The sequence below is a fragment of the Eurypyga helias genome, unplaced genomic scaffold, assembly GCF_000690775.1.
Source record: "Eurypyga helias isolate BGI_N326 unplaced genomic scaffold, ASM69077v1 scaffold902, whole genome shotgun sequence".
Classification (NCBI taxonomy): Eukaryota; Metazoa; Chordata; class Aves; order Eurypygiformes; family Eurypygidae; genus Eurypyga; species Eurypyga helias.
In genome coordinates this window covers 2,510-18,249 of record NW_010233874.1, presented here as the reverse complement: position 1 = coordinate 18,249, position 15,740 = coordinate 2,510, and the positions used below count along the sequence as shown (strand labels likewise).

Here is a 15,740-nt window from a genome sequence, read left to right as displayed (position 1 = left end):
CAGGGGGGGTGGAACTAGATGGTCTTTAAGGTCCCTTCCAACCCAAACCGTTCTATGGTTCTATGATTTCTGCAGCTCCTTTCCCACCTCCAGAAAAGTAACCTGGTGATGGAGGGACAAGATCTGAAATCAGGCCAGAGAAGCTGCCAGCAAAACCATTTCACTGTGCAACCAGATGTCCCTCCACGGACAGAACCATGGCAAAACAGCCCTTCCATAGTGTGGATTCATCCACTGAAGTCAAAACTGACGGCATGCCAGAGAGATCTCCAACCTGAGGCACAGGCCAAAGTACCTTCAGAGTGTGCAGCAGCCCTTAAAGGCTGGCATCAACACTCCGAAGTCATCCAGCTATCAGTGCCATGATCCGTGCCATGTTACATGGTGTTCAGTGCCTGACAACCTTACAACACTTCTCCTGACTGTGTCTGTGTACCCGCAGTGATCAACATCTCTGTAATTACTTCCAACAGGCACAGAGAAGCTAATCCCCTGAAACTCATGCAGGACATCTTTAGCAAGGACATGAAAACACAAGGTTCCCAAACCTCTTACCACAAAAATGCCATATTTCCCAAATGGATCCTCAGAAAGCATGATGTTTCTTGCCCCATGCTTCCCAGAAAGCTTTTACCACTCTTAACCCAACTTACCAGGAACATTTTCCTGCCAAACTTCCGTCCACAGAGCGGAATTCTCTTTCTCCCCTTTCTCTTCATCGGGAACCTCATGCATGCCAAGAAATGCCAACGGCAGCATGTGCTTGGCATGGTTCTTCACTACGTCCGGGCTGTAGCGTCCCATAGCATGCACAGTTAAAGCACAGCCTGTCCTGTAAACCGGCTCTGAAGCGGCAAAACAATCACACGTTATGACCGGGAAGCAGGATTTTTTTTGCCTCTTGGGAAACAGAGGAATGCAAAGTATTGTCTAATAATGCATGGGAATTATTCAGGCAGTGAAACCAAGCATCACAGTACACAAGTGTTTTGTGGCAGCTTTTTCTGCTCTGTACACTGTAACAGAACACCCGAAAAGCAACATACCTTCCTTCTCCATGTACCAGCTGCTGAGTTTGTGCAGCAGCTTCTCGGTGCTGCTGTCCCGGGAGGTCTGGAACAGGGAAGAGACTCAAATCACTCAAACATTCCAAAAAGAAAATAAAAACCTAAAACCGTCTCAAACCCCAACTCACCCGCACTAGATGCCCCATCGCAAAGGCGAAGGACTTCTGCACCACGCTGTTGCGGTCGGTCAGCCCACTGAGCAAAGCACTCATAAGTTTGCCTGTTGGACGAGACTACACGTCACCAGACGTATGTTTTTACTGCTGTGGCAAGAACTACAATAGCCTGCGTTTCATTAGGCTGTCCGAATTGATGCGTTCTTCCTCGTCGTGCCTGCTGGGCTGTCCTTGCGTTTAAACGAGCACACAGCACAGCACGGCTCAGCAGAAGCTGGAGCTCTGCCAGTCACAGCCTGCGCACCTCGACTGAAAAGCACCACAGCTGCTCACGCTTTTGGCTTTACTTCTGTTTGGCAACAGAAAGGTGGCCTTCGCTGTACTATCAAATCATCATAAGCTGTACAGAAAAGACTAAGACCCAGGGAAAGTTCAACTTACCTATAGAACAGCAACTGACAGCATTTTAGTTTAAAACCTGACACTAGAAACAAACCTTACCTGAATAAGGTGTTAAGTCCTGAGGACACTGTGTGGTTAATGACACGATTACACTGGCACAGCCTCCCTGGAAGATTGCAAGGGAAAACAAAGGTAAGATAAGACAGTATTAGCTCCCGGCGACTGCCGTTAACACTTGCTGTGGTGCTACCTACAGCTGTATGGCATGATCCAGGCCCACAGGTAGCGTAGGTGGATTGAGATTCAGATGTAAAGTGACTCCAGTGTGACTGAGCCCAAGCTGCCACTTTAAGAAGAGGCAGTCAAATGAACCGTGTTTACATCCACACTGCACTGTGGGCCCTTCTCCATTTCCACATACCTTCGTGCCGAGGCCTACGCCACTTTTGATCAGTTCGCACAGCCGAGGAACCAGCTCACCCAGGACAGACACATCCAAATACTGCAGGCTCTAGGGAAAGCCAAGGGAGGGGCAAGGGGGGGAGAAAAAAGAAAAGCAATGGCAGCAGACTCCAGCGGGTCTACTTCCAGCTGAGGCCTGCCTCAGTTCTGCAGGCTGGTCTTCAGCTGAATCAGAGAGTTTGCTGCGTGGTGGAAAAAAGGCACCACAGAGCGTCTTCTACCACGTACAGACTCTCTCATCCCACTTCCACGCTGGGCTTACTCTGCTGAAGTTATCACCTGCTGGAACTGATGAACCGTGCAGTCCGGCTGTTCAGAAAGCCGAAAGGAATGCACTAGGAAGAACTCCTTTTGGGGAGGGAAAAGGGATGCAAAGGCGTGTGCCTTTCAGGACAAACCCCAGTATCTCCCCAACTGTCTGAAACCCTGAAGCAGTAGCATAATCAAACCAGACAATAAGACTAGTCAAGACAGTTTTTTAGGCAGGTCAAGACAAACAAGTGGAATAAATGACGAAGGTACAAGAGGGGTGTTACTGGTGTCGTTTCTGGTCTGTGCCTAAAACTCCACTGGGCATAACAGAAAGCCTCACATCACCAGCACTCTGTGCAGGACGTGGCCTGCAGAGGGGAGATCCACCCTCCAGCAAATTCAAGGATCGCACACTAACTGAAGGTAACCCTCTCTGAGCTTCAGAAGTCGGATCTCCTGTCGCTCCCCTCTCCTGCACTGGTATGGTGAAGGGAATAATCCATTATATCCCATCCAAGGATATAATCTCCCAGCCAGCCCCAGAATACAGAGGTATAGGGAGAAGGTTGCTCAAAAGCCAGGATCTCTTCACGCTACTCCAGGGAAGCCATACTCTCTCCTCTCCCCAAGGAAACGCCAAGCAGTGATCAGGGCACTATGAGGATCGTCCCGCAGGCTGGCAGGGGAGAGGCATGGCCTGGAGGAGAGACAGCCGCAGCTGCTGCAGCCTGCGGGGTGGCACTGAATGCACTTTCACACGGAACCTTTCCTCCCCAGCTGCTTCACACACTATTTATAGCGCGTGCTCCACCTGACACCAAAAGGCACCTCCACATGCTGTTGTGTACGACAGGCCTTGCTGGTGTTCCATAAGCACAGGACACAAAGAATAGCTCTGGTGGCTCTGCTTCTCCTCAACCTTGCTCAGCACTCACACCCGCTGCCTGCTTGCATGTCCCTGGCTGCGTGCAGTGCCTAAGCAGGAAAAAGGTGTCTTTTCTTTGGGAAGGGACAGGCAGCTCTGCCAAAAAAGTCCCTACAGAACACTGCCTGGGTGTCAGCAATTCCTCCTCCAGCAGCAGGAAATTATGGTGCCAAACACCAGCTGCTAACAGTGCTTTCAGTGCTATCAGCACTCCAAATTTTCATCTCCAAAGTGCTGGCAAAGCCCAGGTAAGGATACCTAAGGCACCACGAGGCAAGGCCTGGACAGCGTTTGTGCCCTAAGAACAATGACTATCATCAGTTGGAGCCCAGGTGAGAAGCTGACTGTAGAAGAGTGGGCCAGAGATGGAGAGAAATAGCATAATCAGCTGAGCCCCCATCCAAATAAAAGCACTTGAAAGCTGCCCTCTTCATCAAAGCAGGTACGTCCTCAGGCGGAGAAACAATCCATCTGACTCCAAACAGAGCCAAGGTTATTCACAACTGACCTGAGGAGCAAGCAGTGGCAACAGGGTGACAGAAGTCAGTATGTGAAAAAGACGGTGGACAGACATCCACGTGGAGATGTGATGGTAAAATGAACCCTGGAGAGGTATTCTGTAAAGCTCCCAATCTGATTCCTATTCTTTTCGTACAGCACACCTTAGGCGGACTCCTTGGAAATCGAGTACTTACCATGTTAATGGTTTCCATCATGGGAGATGACTTGACAGCACTGAGTCTGGCACTGTCCATTGCAGTCTGAAAAAAATCAGGAAAACCAAGTGTAAACTCAACATGCAAACAGTGGAAAGGGCAACCTCAGCTGTTACTCCCTATCTCACAAACTCGAACCAAAATCCATTTCAGATGCACACAGACAGAAAGTAATTACATCCACAGACCATGAGTGTCTCCCTTGCAAAGGCAGGTGGATGTTCTAGCTGGAGTACAGAAGCTAAACCACGCACTCCAGGCACTGTGGGGACAAAAACGACCAAACAAACAGAAAACTCCCCCAAAAAAATGGAAAAAAGAGAAAAAGAAAAAAGAGAAGAATCCCATTCTGACCTATTTCACTCCTTTCTCACTTGCAAAGGGCAGAGACTGACCCCTTTCCCTCCCTACAATGAAATTAGTTAAATTTTCTTCTGAAGAGTGGGGTTCAGTCACTTTCCCAGAAGACCACAACTGATTAATTCTTTGAGAGGGATTAAAGGACTCTGTGCTGACCGCATCCACCTCCAGCCCACAGTGCTATGGCACACCTTTTGATTTGTGTTAGGAAGTCCTGCAGTTAATCCCCTGGGAAACACAGCGGCAAAGTTTCACAGCACAGGTGCATTCCAGATAACGATTAGACTCTCTTCACCTCTTTCACAGTCGTACATGGAGCTGAAGTGATATTTAACAGCCGTTCTTACTAGGACTGTTCCTCGCTTTCAGAAATACGTGGTGGCCCAGTGAATAAAAGAAATCCCAACCCTTCAAAAAAACTCCCCACATCTGTCCAGCCATATTCCAATGACTAAACTTTTTTAGTAACTTATCAGCTGTTTCTTTGCATCTCTGAACACCTACCAACCACAACGGATATTTTTCTGTTCATTGAATGAAGGTTTAATCTTTGCTACCTCTGCTGTCTTGATACTTTCCCATTATAACTGAACTTACTTTCTCCTGATCTGTCGCAGTAAGACTCAAATAATTGAGGACTTGAGGCTCCAGCACACTCAAGGATTCCAGCAGCGCTGGGATAAGTTTTGGTGCATGAGGTTTCAGCATAGACCCAGCACTTTTACTGATCTTCACGAGAGTGTTAATGCTGGAAGAAGATGAATTGAAAGGTCAGAGAAACACACAAACTTAGGTGAAAAAACTCTCAGGTCTACTTTAATCCTTTACCAACAAAAAATCCAGCCCAAATCTCGGATATACCAATATAAATCTACCTGCAAGCAGAAATCTGTGTATTTTGCTCCAGCTTAAGGAAAATCATACCCTATAGCCCTGAGCCCCTGACTGATGCTGTGCTTTGCACAGAGAGTCGTTACTTTGGCCAGGGTATCGCAGAGGGAATGGGCAAAGAGGCAGCACTACAGGCAGATGTAAGAAAACGTAACACATCTTCCTGTTTTGAAGAAGCTGTGGGCAAAGTAAGCCCAGAGACATCCATTGTCTCTGCCCAAGGAAAAAAACAAAACCCAGTTAAAATGTTCTGTTCAAATCCCACTTGCCAGTTTCAGACTGACCACACCTCTCAGGCTGCATTTTGATAAAGGGGTTTCATTTCTTCAAAAGGGACGAAAAAATTCAAGAAATATTCACTCTAATTTGTCAGGAACTTTCTAACCTTCCTGGATAATCATGTTCAGTAAGAGACAATTATTTCTGCAAAGACCAGCTACATTCCAGGTCTGATTTTTTCAGCCTGTCACTCTAGCAAATGAAGGAATAAACAAGGTTACAAAGTGACAAGCACATGAAGTTCCTACACACCAAGGGACATAGAACCGTTACGTGACACAAAACGTATTTGAACAGTGTGACCAAACGCAATTGCCTCTGGGATATGAGCTGCCATTACTCACAACCAGTCACGAAATAAGACCTGGCTGTTTCAAGAACCACCGTGGGATTTTTTTTGTTTACAAGCAGAAGTGCCAGTCCCCAAGGAGAGCCTCAAGTGCAGCAAACCGCTTGCAGATCACTCTGCCAGCTGTACAAGGAGATACAAGGCCAGATACCCCCAGAAGACAGGCAGAGTTCCCGGGGCTGGTGGTCCATGCAGGAAGGCTGTTTTGAGGAGAAACTTAGCACTTCAAACACAAAGAACATTCTGCAAATCAGGTGAGTCAGCTGCTTCTCTTGGGGACAAACCGTGACCCGACCCCCAGGGAATCTACACGATGCAAAACTAACCTGAGAGATCGGACTTCAGCAACTGTGCTTACTATTCCTTTGTCTAGGAGGCATGGGAGCAACACAGCTATCATCTTCTGACCCGCTGCTCCTTTGGAGGGATCACACATTTTCACACAGACCTGGGGACAGGTGAGAATCAGTGTCACAAGCATGTACAGACCTCCTGCTCAGACGACAAGCACCTGCTCCATCAGACGGGAGGAGTCAACAGCCATGAGAGCTCACCACCAAACCCAGGCCCTGTTACACTTTCGTCCTCCTCTCCAGGAGGCACTTAAGCCCTAAGCTACATCCCTAGAAGGAGTTTCGGCTACGTTCAGCTTCCAGAAAAGGCAAATTCGGAGCCCAGCAGGTCTTCAATGGCATCTGAATGAAGAGCTGGACCAAATGACCTCTCAGCTGAGGGACAGCCTATCTCAGCCACATGGATTCAACCATGCCCCGAGGCAGAGCATCAAGTCTCACGTCAGAACAGATCCTGTGGCTGCAACAACGTTCTGGGACCCGATCACCACTGGTGCCACGGAAGCGTCATGCCGCATGCGTTGTGAAGGTTGCAATTTCAAACGCAGCTCCTAAGATCCATTTCCACTGATGTGGCTTTTAGAGGAATACCAAACCAAATACTAATATGTATTAATGCTAACACATGTACTACCCAAAGAACTCGTGTCAGTAACAGCACCAGAGGATGCAGTCCATACTGGATTACTTTGTTTCACAACAGCGAGGTTCCACTGGCCTTGGTCTACTGGATCAGCTGGGCTTGGTTAGCTGCTCAGGTTACAGGAAGTTTCCTTAAAACTTGCCTCCAAATGGGGAAAAAAGGACACCAGAGGAACAAACCAGCTCGTCATGTCCCTCCTTTGGTTGTATAGAGCTTAACATGGCATTACTGTCAAGCAGCAGAACTTCACCAGCATCAACAGAAGTACAGAGGAGTATGTGGTCGAGCTTATCATGGTTGCTTTCTAGGGGGCTGTTCTGTTCACAACTGCAACTTACACCAGAGAACCTTTCAAGACCACAGCCTATGGTAAACAGGTATGACAGTGAATTACCTGAGATCAAAAACCATAGACATCACCCTGTGCAACTGACAAAAACTTACCTTGCTTAAAGTTTTCAGAGCTAGTTCTGCTGCCTTCCGCACAGTCTCCTGAAAAAGAAGTCAAAAATCCATTCTCGGTATTTTTAAATGTTCTATAAAAAGATTCACATTAATTGGTAAGTATAACACTAGTACTGACAAGGCTATATTCATGGCTAATACTTAATATAGTATCTTTCAAATAAATTTTGGCTTTGGCCCATCTAAGTATCTGGCACACTCAATGACAAACACATTAACAATCCTGCCTGACACCACCAGATTCTCTGTGCTTCTGTTCACATTTGTCTCAGATTATTTTACTGGTCATCCTTTTCAAAACAAAGAAACCAACAACAACAACAAAAAAAGCAAAACAAATGCTGAAACAAACAATAAAACTCAAAGCCAAACCCAAAAAAACCCAATAGAACCTTCTACCGCAGAAAGTATGGAGTTCTTTGGATATGCTTTACCCTCTCCTCAATATAATGCCTGTTGCTCAGTGATGCTTTACTCAACTGAACATCTAGGACTGGAGAAAGAGGCACTGAAAGCAAACAGTAAAATTAGCGCAGCTCTGGTGGCACGTGACACCGCCAACAACCAGACTCTACCTTCACTTGGATTGATGAATTAATATCTAGCAATATTGCTGGGTATATAATCACCTGGACTGGTAATGTCTTAGGATGTTCTTGTAAAAACTCTGGCCTGCTACATGCAGACCTTCTCAAACCTTTTCCAAGTAAAATCAGGAATTTGACCCCTCCCAAAAGGCAGTTTGCAGGCAACTGCTGTATTTTGGAGGCTAACACAGCTCACTAGCACTGAGGCAAAACCACTCAGTTGGTTTCAGTGCCCAGGATTGTTTCTGAACATACTACATCTACTACTACAGAAGCAACTTCCTGGTACACAGTACACTTTGGAAAACAGCTCAGGCTTGCTTAAGCTTGTGCAGAGAAGTTTGGGTCCAGGGAGAACACGGCTCAAACCTGGAAGGACTCGAGAACTTTGACTTCATATATGCAAATCATTTAAGCAGACAAGCAGCCCAAAATAAACGTTTCTATACTCAAGAGTTAAGCAAATACTTAGGAACTCTTTTATATCCAGGAAAAATGCTGAACCATCAAGAATAAGCACAGTAGGAATGAAACCCAACACTTAAAAAACACAAGAAACATACATAAAGAATTTCCAAGGCAGCATGGAAATTTTAACTGCAGGAGGCCTGAAATTCTAGGCTGCTTAATACCCAAAACTGCACTTGGCTTCAACACGACTTCTCAGAGAATCCCCCTTTAAACATCTTGGGGCTCGATCACTCTACTTTCTGTTGGAGATTCCTGTTCAATTATCAGTTCCATTACCTTAATGTCATCTTGTACTCTAAATAGGATTTCCCAGATCTCTGGAAGCTTGTCTATAATGTCATCCAAAGGTCTTCCTCTCAGTAAGTCATTCAGTGCCAGACAGCTGCAAGTAAGGAATTTTATTTCCTTCACATGGTGTACTTATTCGATATAGGTGTATATACAGATATGTTTATAAATATGAGTAAATGGTTAAAAAACCTGAAAACTGTTTCACATTCTTTATTTTCCCCAAACCCTAAGTCTATTGTCATAAGAACATCTCTCTTAGCAGAGAAAAAAAGAGTTCAACCAGTCAGGTGAAACCTGAAACAGGTGACAGCAAGTGATGAAGGCTGCTGTAGTGAAAATTGTAGTTACAAAATGGTTACGGTAAATCTGAATTTTCTGTAAATACAGGATAAGAACAAAACAAAATGGTCTGGAACTGAAATTAAAATGGAAGTTTTCAATACAGCATAACTACAAACCATTATAAACAAAAAGCAGTTTATTAGAGATGCTATACCAACCAGCATCCTGCTGCCAAGTATGTTTATAGCCTGGCTGCCAGTATTTTCTAACATCAGCTTAAGCAGTCTTTCAGGCCCAAGGATAGCCAAGAACTTCGTAACCAGAAAACTCCTTCAGAGAACATTGCTCAGTATCATGCTCAAGCTACATGCAATACAAAATTTGATGCTCAGTGAAGCCAACAGCTTCAAGACTGTATCACACTGCAAGCACAGACCACAAGACTGATGAAAGGACGTGCCCTCTCTGCCCCCTCAACTGCTTCAGGTTAATGCATTTATGGTGGAGAAAAGAAGCGAGTTAAAAGAAAAATCTGTTGCTTTTCCTAGCAATACCTGGATTCCCTGATCCTCCACAGACTGCTGGTTAGGTTACTGATCAAATCTTCAAGAATTTCCTTCATGTACTTATCAACCTATTATTAAAAAAAGGAAATATCATGAAACAAGCATGGACCATGCACCCTTGTCCTGTACTCTGGAAAAAAAAAAAAAAAGGGGGTCCTTTTGGACACTATAACCTGCTTTCAGCCAAAGGAGATGAACTAATGCCTGCCAGAGCTGACCTCACACAATCTCGCCCTGGTTTTGCTTCCCATGTGCCTTTCTCTGCACTGCTTCAGGGCTTAACGCTGTGGCAGAGAGGGAGAGAAAAGAGCCAAGTCCCTCAATCTGTTAACAACTGCCCTGCTCAGATGCAGCACCAACACGTATTCACAGGAGAAGCAGCTGAGCTTTGCTGAGGGATCAGAGGGAATGACTTCACCTTCACAAAGATCAGTTTTGCTAGGAGAAGAGATTTGCCTGCTCAGTTCCAGCCCTCTCAGAGCCACAGCAAGGGCACCTCACGAAAAATCACTGAAAACTGAGACTTGACTGGGAGGAGTCACCCTCAAACCAATGGATCAGCCTCTTCCCACAGGCTTTAGATGCTCTTGCTCCAGTAAGGGCATCTCAGGCCAGAGGATTCCTGAACTGCTTCTCATAAGCAGTATCAAAGCAGCGTTGAAGTGTGGGAAGACTGAAAGTCAATCACAGACTTTGACACTGGCCACACAAACAAGGTCGGTGGTATCTTTTCACACCTAAGAGGCAGTGCAATAACTCTGTGCATCCTCCAGCTCATCCATGGATCCCAGCACCTCTCTCTGTAGGACAGGACCTCACCCCTTCCTGCACAGCCCCTCTCTTCACAAGATGCAACTGTCCCGTGAGGATCTCCGAGATGCCGCTGCCTAGCAGCAAAACCACACTGCACTCTGCTGCTCACTCACCATTGACTTGTCGGTGACCAAGGCGTTCCAAATGCTGGTCATCGCCTGTCGGATGCCCAGGTTGGGGTCAAACTGGTAACGGTAGAGACGGGGAAGAAGCTGGGGCAAAAAAGGAGCTAGCTGCTCTCCAGCCTTGGCAGCTATCATGTTGAAACCAAAAGCTGCTCCCTGAAATGATGACGAGAGAGTATTTGTTGATACAGTCTGTCACTCACTCAGTTACTGCTCCTGGGAACACCACAGCCAGTGGCAAAACGGACTGACACAGTTTAGATGCAGACCACATCAAAAGGTCTGGAATGGTACCGGAGTTAGCCCCCCTTCAGCGCTACAGTACCAGTGCCATCTCAAGCACACCGTCGCACTCAGCAGACCACATACTGCTTCAGTACCTCCTTCCCTCCAACAGTCACTTCAAAAGGGGTGGTGGAGAAGTAAAACTACAAAGATTTGAGTACGTTCTTCTGAAAGATTCTTTTTTGGAAAAACTGGATAGGGTGGGCCACTGCTTCCCTACAACTCTGCTGCATTTAGAAAAACCAGAATAACTTAGGAACTGAAAAACCGTCGTAGAGGTTTTTTTTATTTACAACCTGAAATTTCTGATATTCTGAAAATACCATTTTGCATCTGTCCATATCTACTTTAAACTCAAGTGTCCTTCCCTACTCTTCTCTTTCTTCAACACTGTCAATTCCACTGTCAGTGCTAACACAGTGGAACTGATGCCTGCCCACGGAGTCCCACAGGATCTGGCAGGATCAAAAGAAATTGCTTAATACAGGCAGTGCAGTGACTGCCCCTAACCACTTCATGTTTCCCAACGTCAGGTGTCAAAAGCTGCCACTCAAAATGTCACAGGGATTTCACGGGACAGGATGTGCTGCCTCGGTTAGTTTACAAAGGGAAGAGCAATAAAGGCACACTCTCAGTAAGGACCACTGCTGTGAGGAGCAAGAGGCGGCTAAAGTATAAGGAAAAGGGAGGCATCACCTGCAAGGCCCTGAGAAGCTTGCTCTGTCTAGCTCTTGTGTGAAGGTTTGGAACACAGAGACTTCCAGATGCCCCCTTCAACTGAAATAATTCTGCAAATTCCTCAAATGCCAAAGCTCAACCCACACCTGCTGAGTGGATTTGCTGGATTCATCCTGGCTGTTGAAATTCCACAGGGGTCAGGAACCTAACTACGCTCCCGTGCTTCTGATGTCCCAGTGCCAAGAGAGGGAAGTCCCAAGAGACATGCTGACGTGTCAAACTCTGGATGGAAGTTACTGCTGGGGCTTGTTTTTTGCAGAAAGAGGTGTTGCCACAGACCAAAAACTTCAGGTACCAAGCAAGAAAGGTGCAATACAGTAGATGCAGCTACCCGGGCTTTCCGCATGAGAGCGCACGGAAGGTGCTCCGCCTGCTCCCAGGGGCAAAACAAGTTCTTCCATGTTTAGGCAAAGCCAGTGAAAAAGCCCCCAGGTTAAAGCTACGAAAAGTACACTTCACTCTTCAAATTTACAACGCTACCTTTTTTGGCAGGAAGTGGACCCAATGGTATTTTGGCTTTGCTAAAGGTCCCAGCAGTAGAAAAAGCATACTTTTAACAACAGTGATTAAACTGGTGTATCATCAACTGGCTTGTTAGCAACTTGTTGCTGAATATTTTTTGCTCAGCCTTTTTACATAACAAAGGTCACTTTCTCTGGCTTCTTAAAATTCATGCAGTTGTGAAAACACTTCAGTGAACACAACAAGACCTGACCTCCAAGCACACTGGTAAGTAAAAGGAAAGGGTCACAGCTGATTCAGAGAGGAATGCAGGATGATATGAACCCTGTCATACAAATGTTTTGTTGTAAGAATTTCAAGTAATCCTAAATTTGTTTTCCAGGCTGGTAAATTTGCACTGGACCTGACACCAAAGCATCAGCTAATGGCTTCCACATGCAGTTATCCATAGGTCACATACGAGAGCTAGAGAAACACGGTTATTATTTCCAGAGTTCACTGTGGGAATGGAAGTGGTATGAAAGCAGCAAATTACCTTCCGAGAATTCCACATGGCATGGTGGTTGGCCAGATTCATGAATTTGTACACCAGGTCTGGTTGATTGAGATCACTAGCCAGGGAACAAAGCTCCTTGTAGGTTGAAAGGCCTTGACTTTGGAAAACAGAAGGGAAATGAGTGTTACTGGTTTTATCTACACAAATGCCATACTAGCTAAAGCTATAGTCAAATCATAGCTTAAAGTGGACAGGGAGAAGTGAATAACCTATCTGTATCCCAAGAAAATAGTGATGGTAATGCAGAGACACAAAGGAACAAACAGCTGAGGAAGCAGATTTATAAGCCAGGGAATACTATTTCAACACTGACTGTGTGTCTGTCATCGAGACTGTCAGTAAACTTACCCATCTGGGGTTTTGCTCAGGCCACCCTGGAACACCACGGTTTCTCCAGTCATCTCATGTTTGGCTCTGGCAGAAAAGAGGGCCAGTATTAGCTTTACCAAACTCTACACCCGAGCGGACTACATGCTACAGAAGAAGTTAATTTGTTTTGCTTTATTCACTTAGTAACTTTCCATTCCAATCCCACATGAACTTACAGGTGTGCAAAGCCACACACACTGCAAGGGGTCTCGTTAACCTGCATCACACCTAGTGTTGAGGAGACGCTGCAGAAAGCGAGGGTTTCGCTGTGCAGTCAGAAGGTCAGAAGTCAAAACACCGAATGCTGGCTTTTTATTTCCACCCAGACACAAGCCATACAGTGGACAGCAAATCTCTACTTCCGAACGAGAAACCCCAGCTTCCATGTACCTAATCTCTTCGTGTTTACCACCACTGGATACCCACACTGCCAGGCTAGGTTTCTGTCACTCACAGTGGCCACACCCCGACCAGGTTAGGCAGGAGTAGGCTGCTAAAGAGCATTTCCAGCACTGACTGACATAATTGCTAGCCAGGAGTCCTCCAAGACCTGCATTTTTCACACTAAAGCTGACAAGTGACCATTAATAACACTTTCTCAACAAAAGGTACTTTTCAGGCGCAATCAAGTCTCCCCTTCTGCACCATTCACGCTGTGCAGAGTTGCTGCAAGAGGTCACTGTCCTTTGCAATTACACAATGCAGCAAGTAGGAAATCCAACCAAACCACAACTGATTTGAACTGCTTAAAACAGGACTGAACCATTATTTTGAAGCTGTGTTGAATGGAACAAAACTACAACAGCTTAAACCGCAGCAAACTCTAAGCTGAATAAAGAAATGTCTCTGTTTGACCCACTCGGAATATATGGATATTGGCCTGTACTTGGCCACAAAACATCTCTTTCCACACACCAGAGGCCCATTTTTGTTCCCATCAGACACACAGCTCGGAGTACTTTCTCACTGTACCTTTTCCCAGTCATAAGGGTATCAACAAGTGTGGTGACTAGCTCTTGCTGATCCTGTTCACTTCCTAGTTCATATATCAGCCCAAGACCTTTTGAAGCAACATCTTGACTGAGCTCTGCAAGAGATTACGGTAAAGTTAAAGATAAGCATGTAATTAAGTAACACATGACCGAGATTCAACCTGCAGTTCACAGGTCTCCATTTCAGAGCAGATCTAGTCTGGCAAGCCACAAACTTTGCATTCTGAAGCAGCAGTTTATTCTGAAGGCATACGCCCCCCCATCCAATCAGGAGACATCTTCACGTCAATACCATCACTGCAGGTTTTGAAATGGCAGAGTGTTCCAAGTGGAACACTTGGAAGTTCCAAGTTCCCCTGAGGTCCTGCAGAGTTAATGCTCATACTCTCTTGAACTTCAGTGAGCGTTGGATAGGCTGCCGGATGTCACCCCTTCCACTAGCTGCCATGGGTAGACTGACAAGCCAAAATCTAGCTTAAACAGGGCTTAGAGTTCCTGTCCATGCAGAACTCTGTGATATGCATCCCGCTGCCCAAAGTGGAGCAGAAGTAGCACCACTAAATGGTTTTCGTTATTACGGTCTTAAAGGGCAAATGCAGAAACAGATTTGTGCTTGGTTAGCAAAGCACAGAAATAGCTGTGCTTCTTACAAAGTCACAGGATGGTTTGGGTTGGAAGGGACCTTAAAGACCATCTAGTTCCAACCCCCCTGCCATCGGCAGGGACACCTTCCACTAGACCAGGTTGCTCAAAGCCTCATTCAGCCTGGCCTTGAACACTTCCAGGGATGGGACATCCACAACATCTCTGGGCAACCTGTTCCTGTGCCTCACCACCCTCTCCAGGAAGAACTTCCTCCTGATATCCAATCTAAATCTCCCCACTTTCAATTTAAACCCATCTCTACATGCGATGCGTAGAAATCATTCCTATCACGTCAGAAATGGGGTGTTTCTACAGTCGTCTTTTAATGCCGACTGACAGGGAAGGTGTAGGTGACTTCCTGCCTGTTCAAAGATTCCCTCCATTCTGCTAAAAGCCCACCAAAAAACCTACAGCTCATAAAAAGTGATAGTACTTACCATCACTGTCTGACAGAATTGAAACAAATGCACTTTGAATATCCTTGAGATGAGACTGTGAAATGAGAAAAAAACATTACTTTTATCTCAGGTTTCGGATCCTTCGTCTCGTCTCAAGGCAAGCTCCTAACAGATAGAGGCTGCTGTATCAACAGAGTGGCCCATTTGAGCTACACCGACGACAAAACTGCCCTCCTTCACAGACAGGTAAGCAGCAGCCTGGCTGACATTCACAGAAGATAGGAGTTACTTGTCCAGAACCTTTTTACAGCTACCATGCCATTACTAAACCACCTATTTTATTTTTCGTGTCTAATGCATGGCAGTGATGCATCACACATCTGTCTTGCAGACAGACGGGCTACCCTCTGTGTGGTGACGTCTTTTCTCCATCCCCCAACTCGTGCATTTTGCCACCTCCCACAAGGCCCCCTGTTCAGACGTGTGACACGTGGCAAGGTTTTACATGTAACGGCTTACATCTGCAAAGCACCTGCTGTCCCAGAGCTCCTCATCGTTACCTGGAGAGCAGAAAATGGCTACATGGTCCCACCACAGTCTGAAGTACCTCTATGCAGAGAGGACGGACACTTTGGTTGGGAATGCTTTATTAAGTCCTTGTTTAGGAACTTTCACATTCTCTTATTACAGATGTCAGCCTAAATACAAGGTTTCCAAAGCACACCAAAAATACACGTACACGAAGCACATCGTAACTGCTCCTAGGTATCAAAGTTGTGACCAACTCTGTGAAACAAGTAAGCCTAGAAATTCCACCTAGTTCTCTTGCTTCTTCCCCTCCTAGACCTCCTTTCAATGTTTTCCAAAAATAAATCCTAAA

At 45.9% G+C, this 15,740-nt stretch overlaps 1 protein-coding gene across 1 annotated transcript in view; it reads right to left on the bottom strand.

Annotated features, from left to right (window-relative positions):
• Window positions 1-15,740, bottom strand: part of LOC104517239 (proteasome-associated protein ECM29 homolog) — a gene marked incomplete at its 5' end in the record, with an annotated part of 21,863 nt that overhangs the window by 5,683 nt on the left and 440 nt on the right. The window contains 16 exons of the mRNA XM_010161833.1: window positions 654-845; window positions 1,047-1,113; window positions 1,196-1,287; window positions 1,685-1,751; window positions 2,007-2,096; window positions 3,920-3,985; window positions 4,898-5,048; window positions 6,146-6,267; window positions 7,260-7,307; window positions 8,615-8,720; window positions 9,466-9,545; window positions 10,404-10,571; window positions 12,436-12,553; window positions 12,805-12,870; window positions 13,798-13,912; window positions 14,900-14,954. Of these exons, the coding sequence (XP_010160135.1) occupies window positions 654-845; window positions 1,047-1,113; window positions 1,196-1,287; window positions 1,685-1,751; window positions 2,007-2,096; window positions 3,920-3,985; window positions 4,898-5,048; window positions 6,146-6,267; window positions 7,260-7,307; window positions 8,615-8,720; window positions 9,466-9,545; window positions 10,404-10,571; window positions 12,436-12,553; window positions 12,805-12,870; window positions 13,798-13,912; window positions 14,900-14,954 (1,603 nt within the window). The remainder of the gene's footprint in view (window positions 1-653; window positions 846-1,046; window positions 1,114-1,195; window positions 1,288-1,684; window positions 1,752-2,006; window positions 2,097-3,919; window positions 3,986-4,897; window positions 5,049-6,145; window positions 6,268-7,259; window positions 7,308-8,614; window positions 8,721-9,465; window positions 9,546-10,403; window positions 10,572-12,435; window positions 12,554-12,804; window positions 12,871-13,797; window positions 13,913-14,899; window positions 14,955-15,740) is intronic.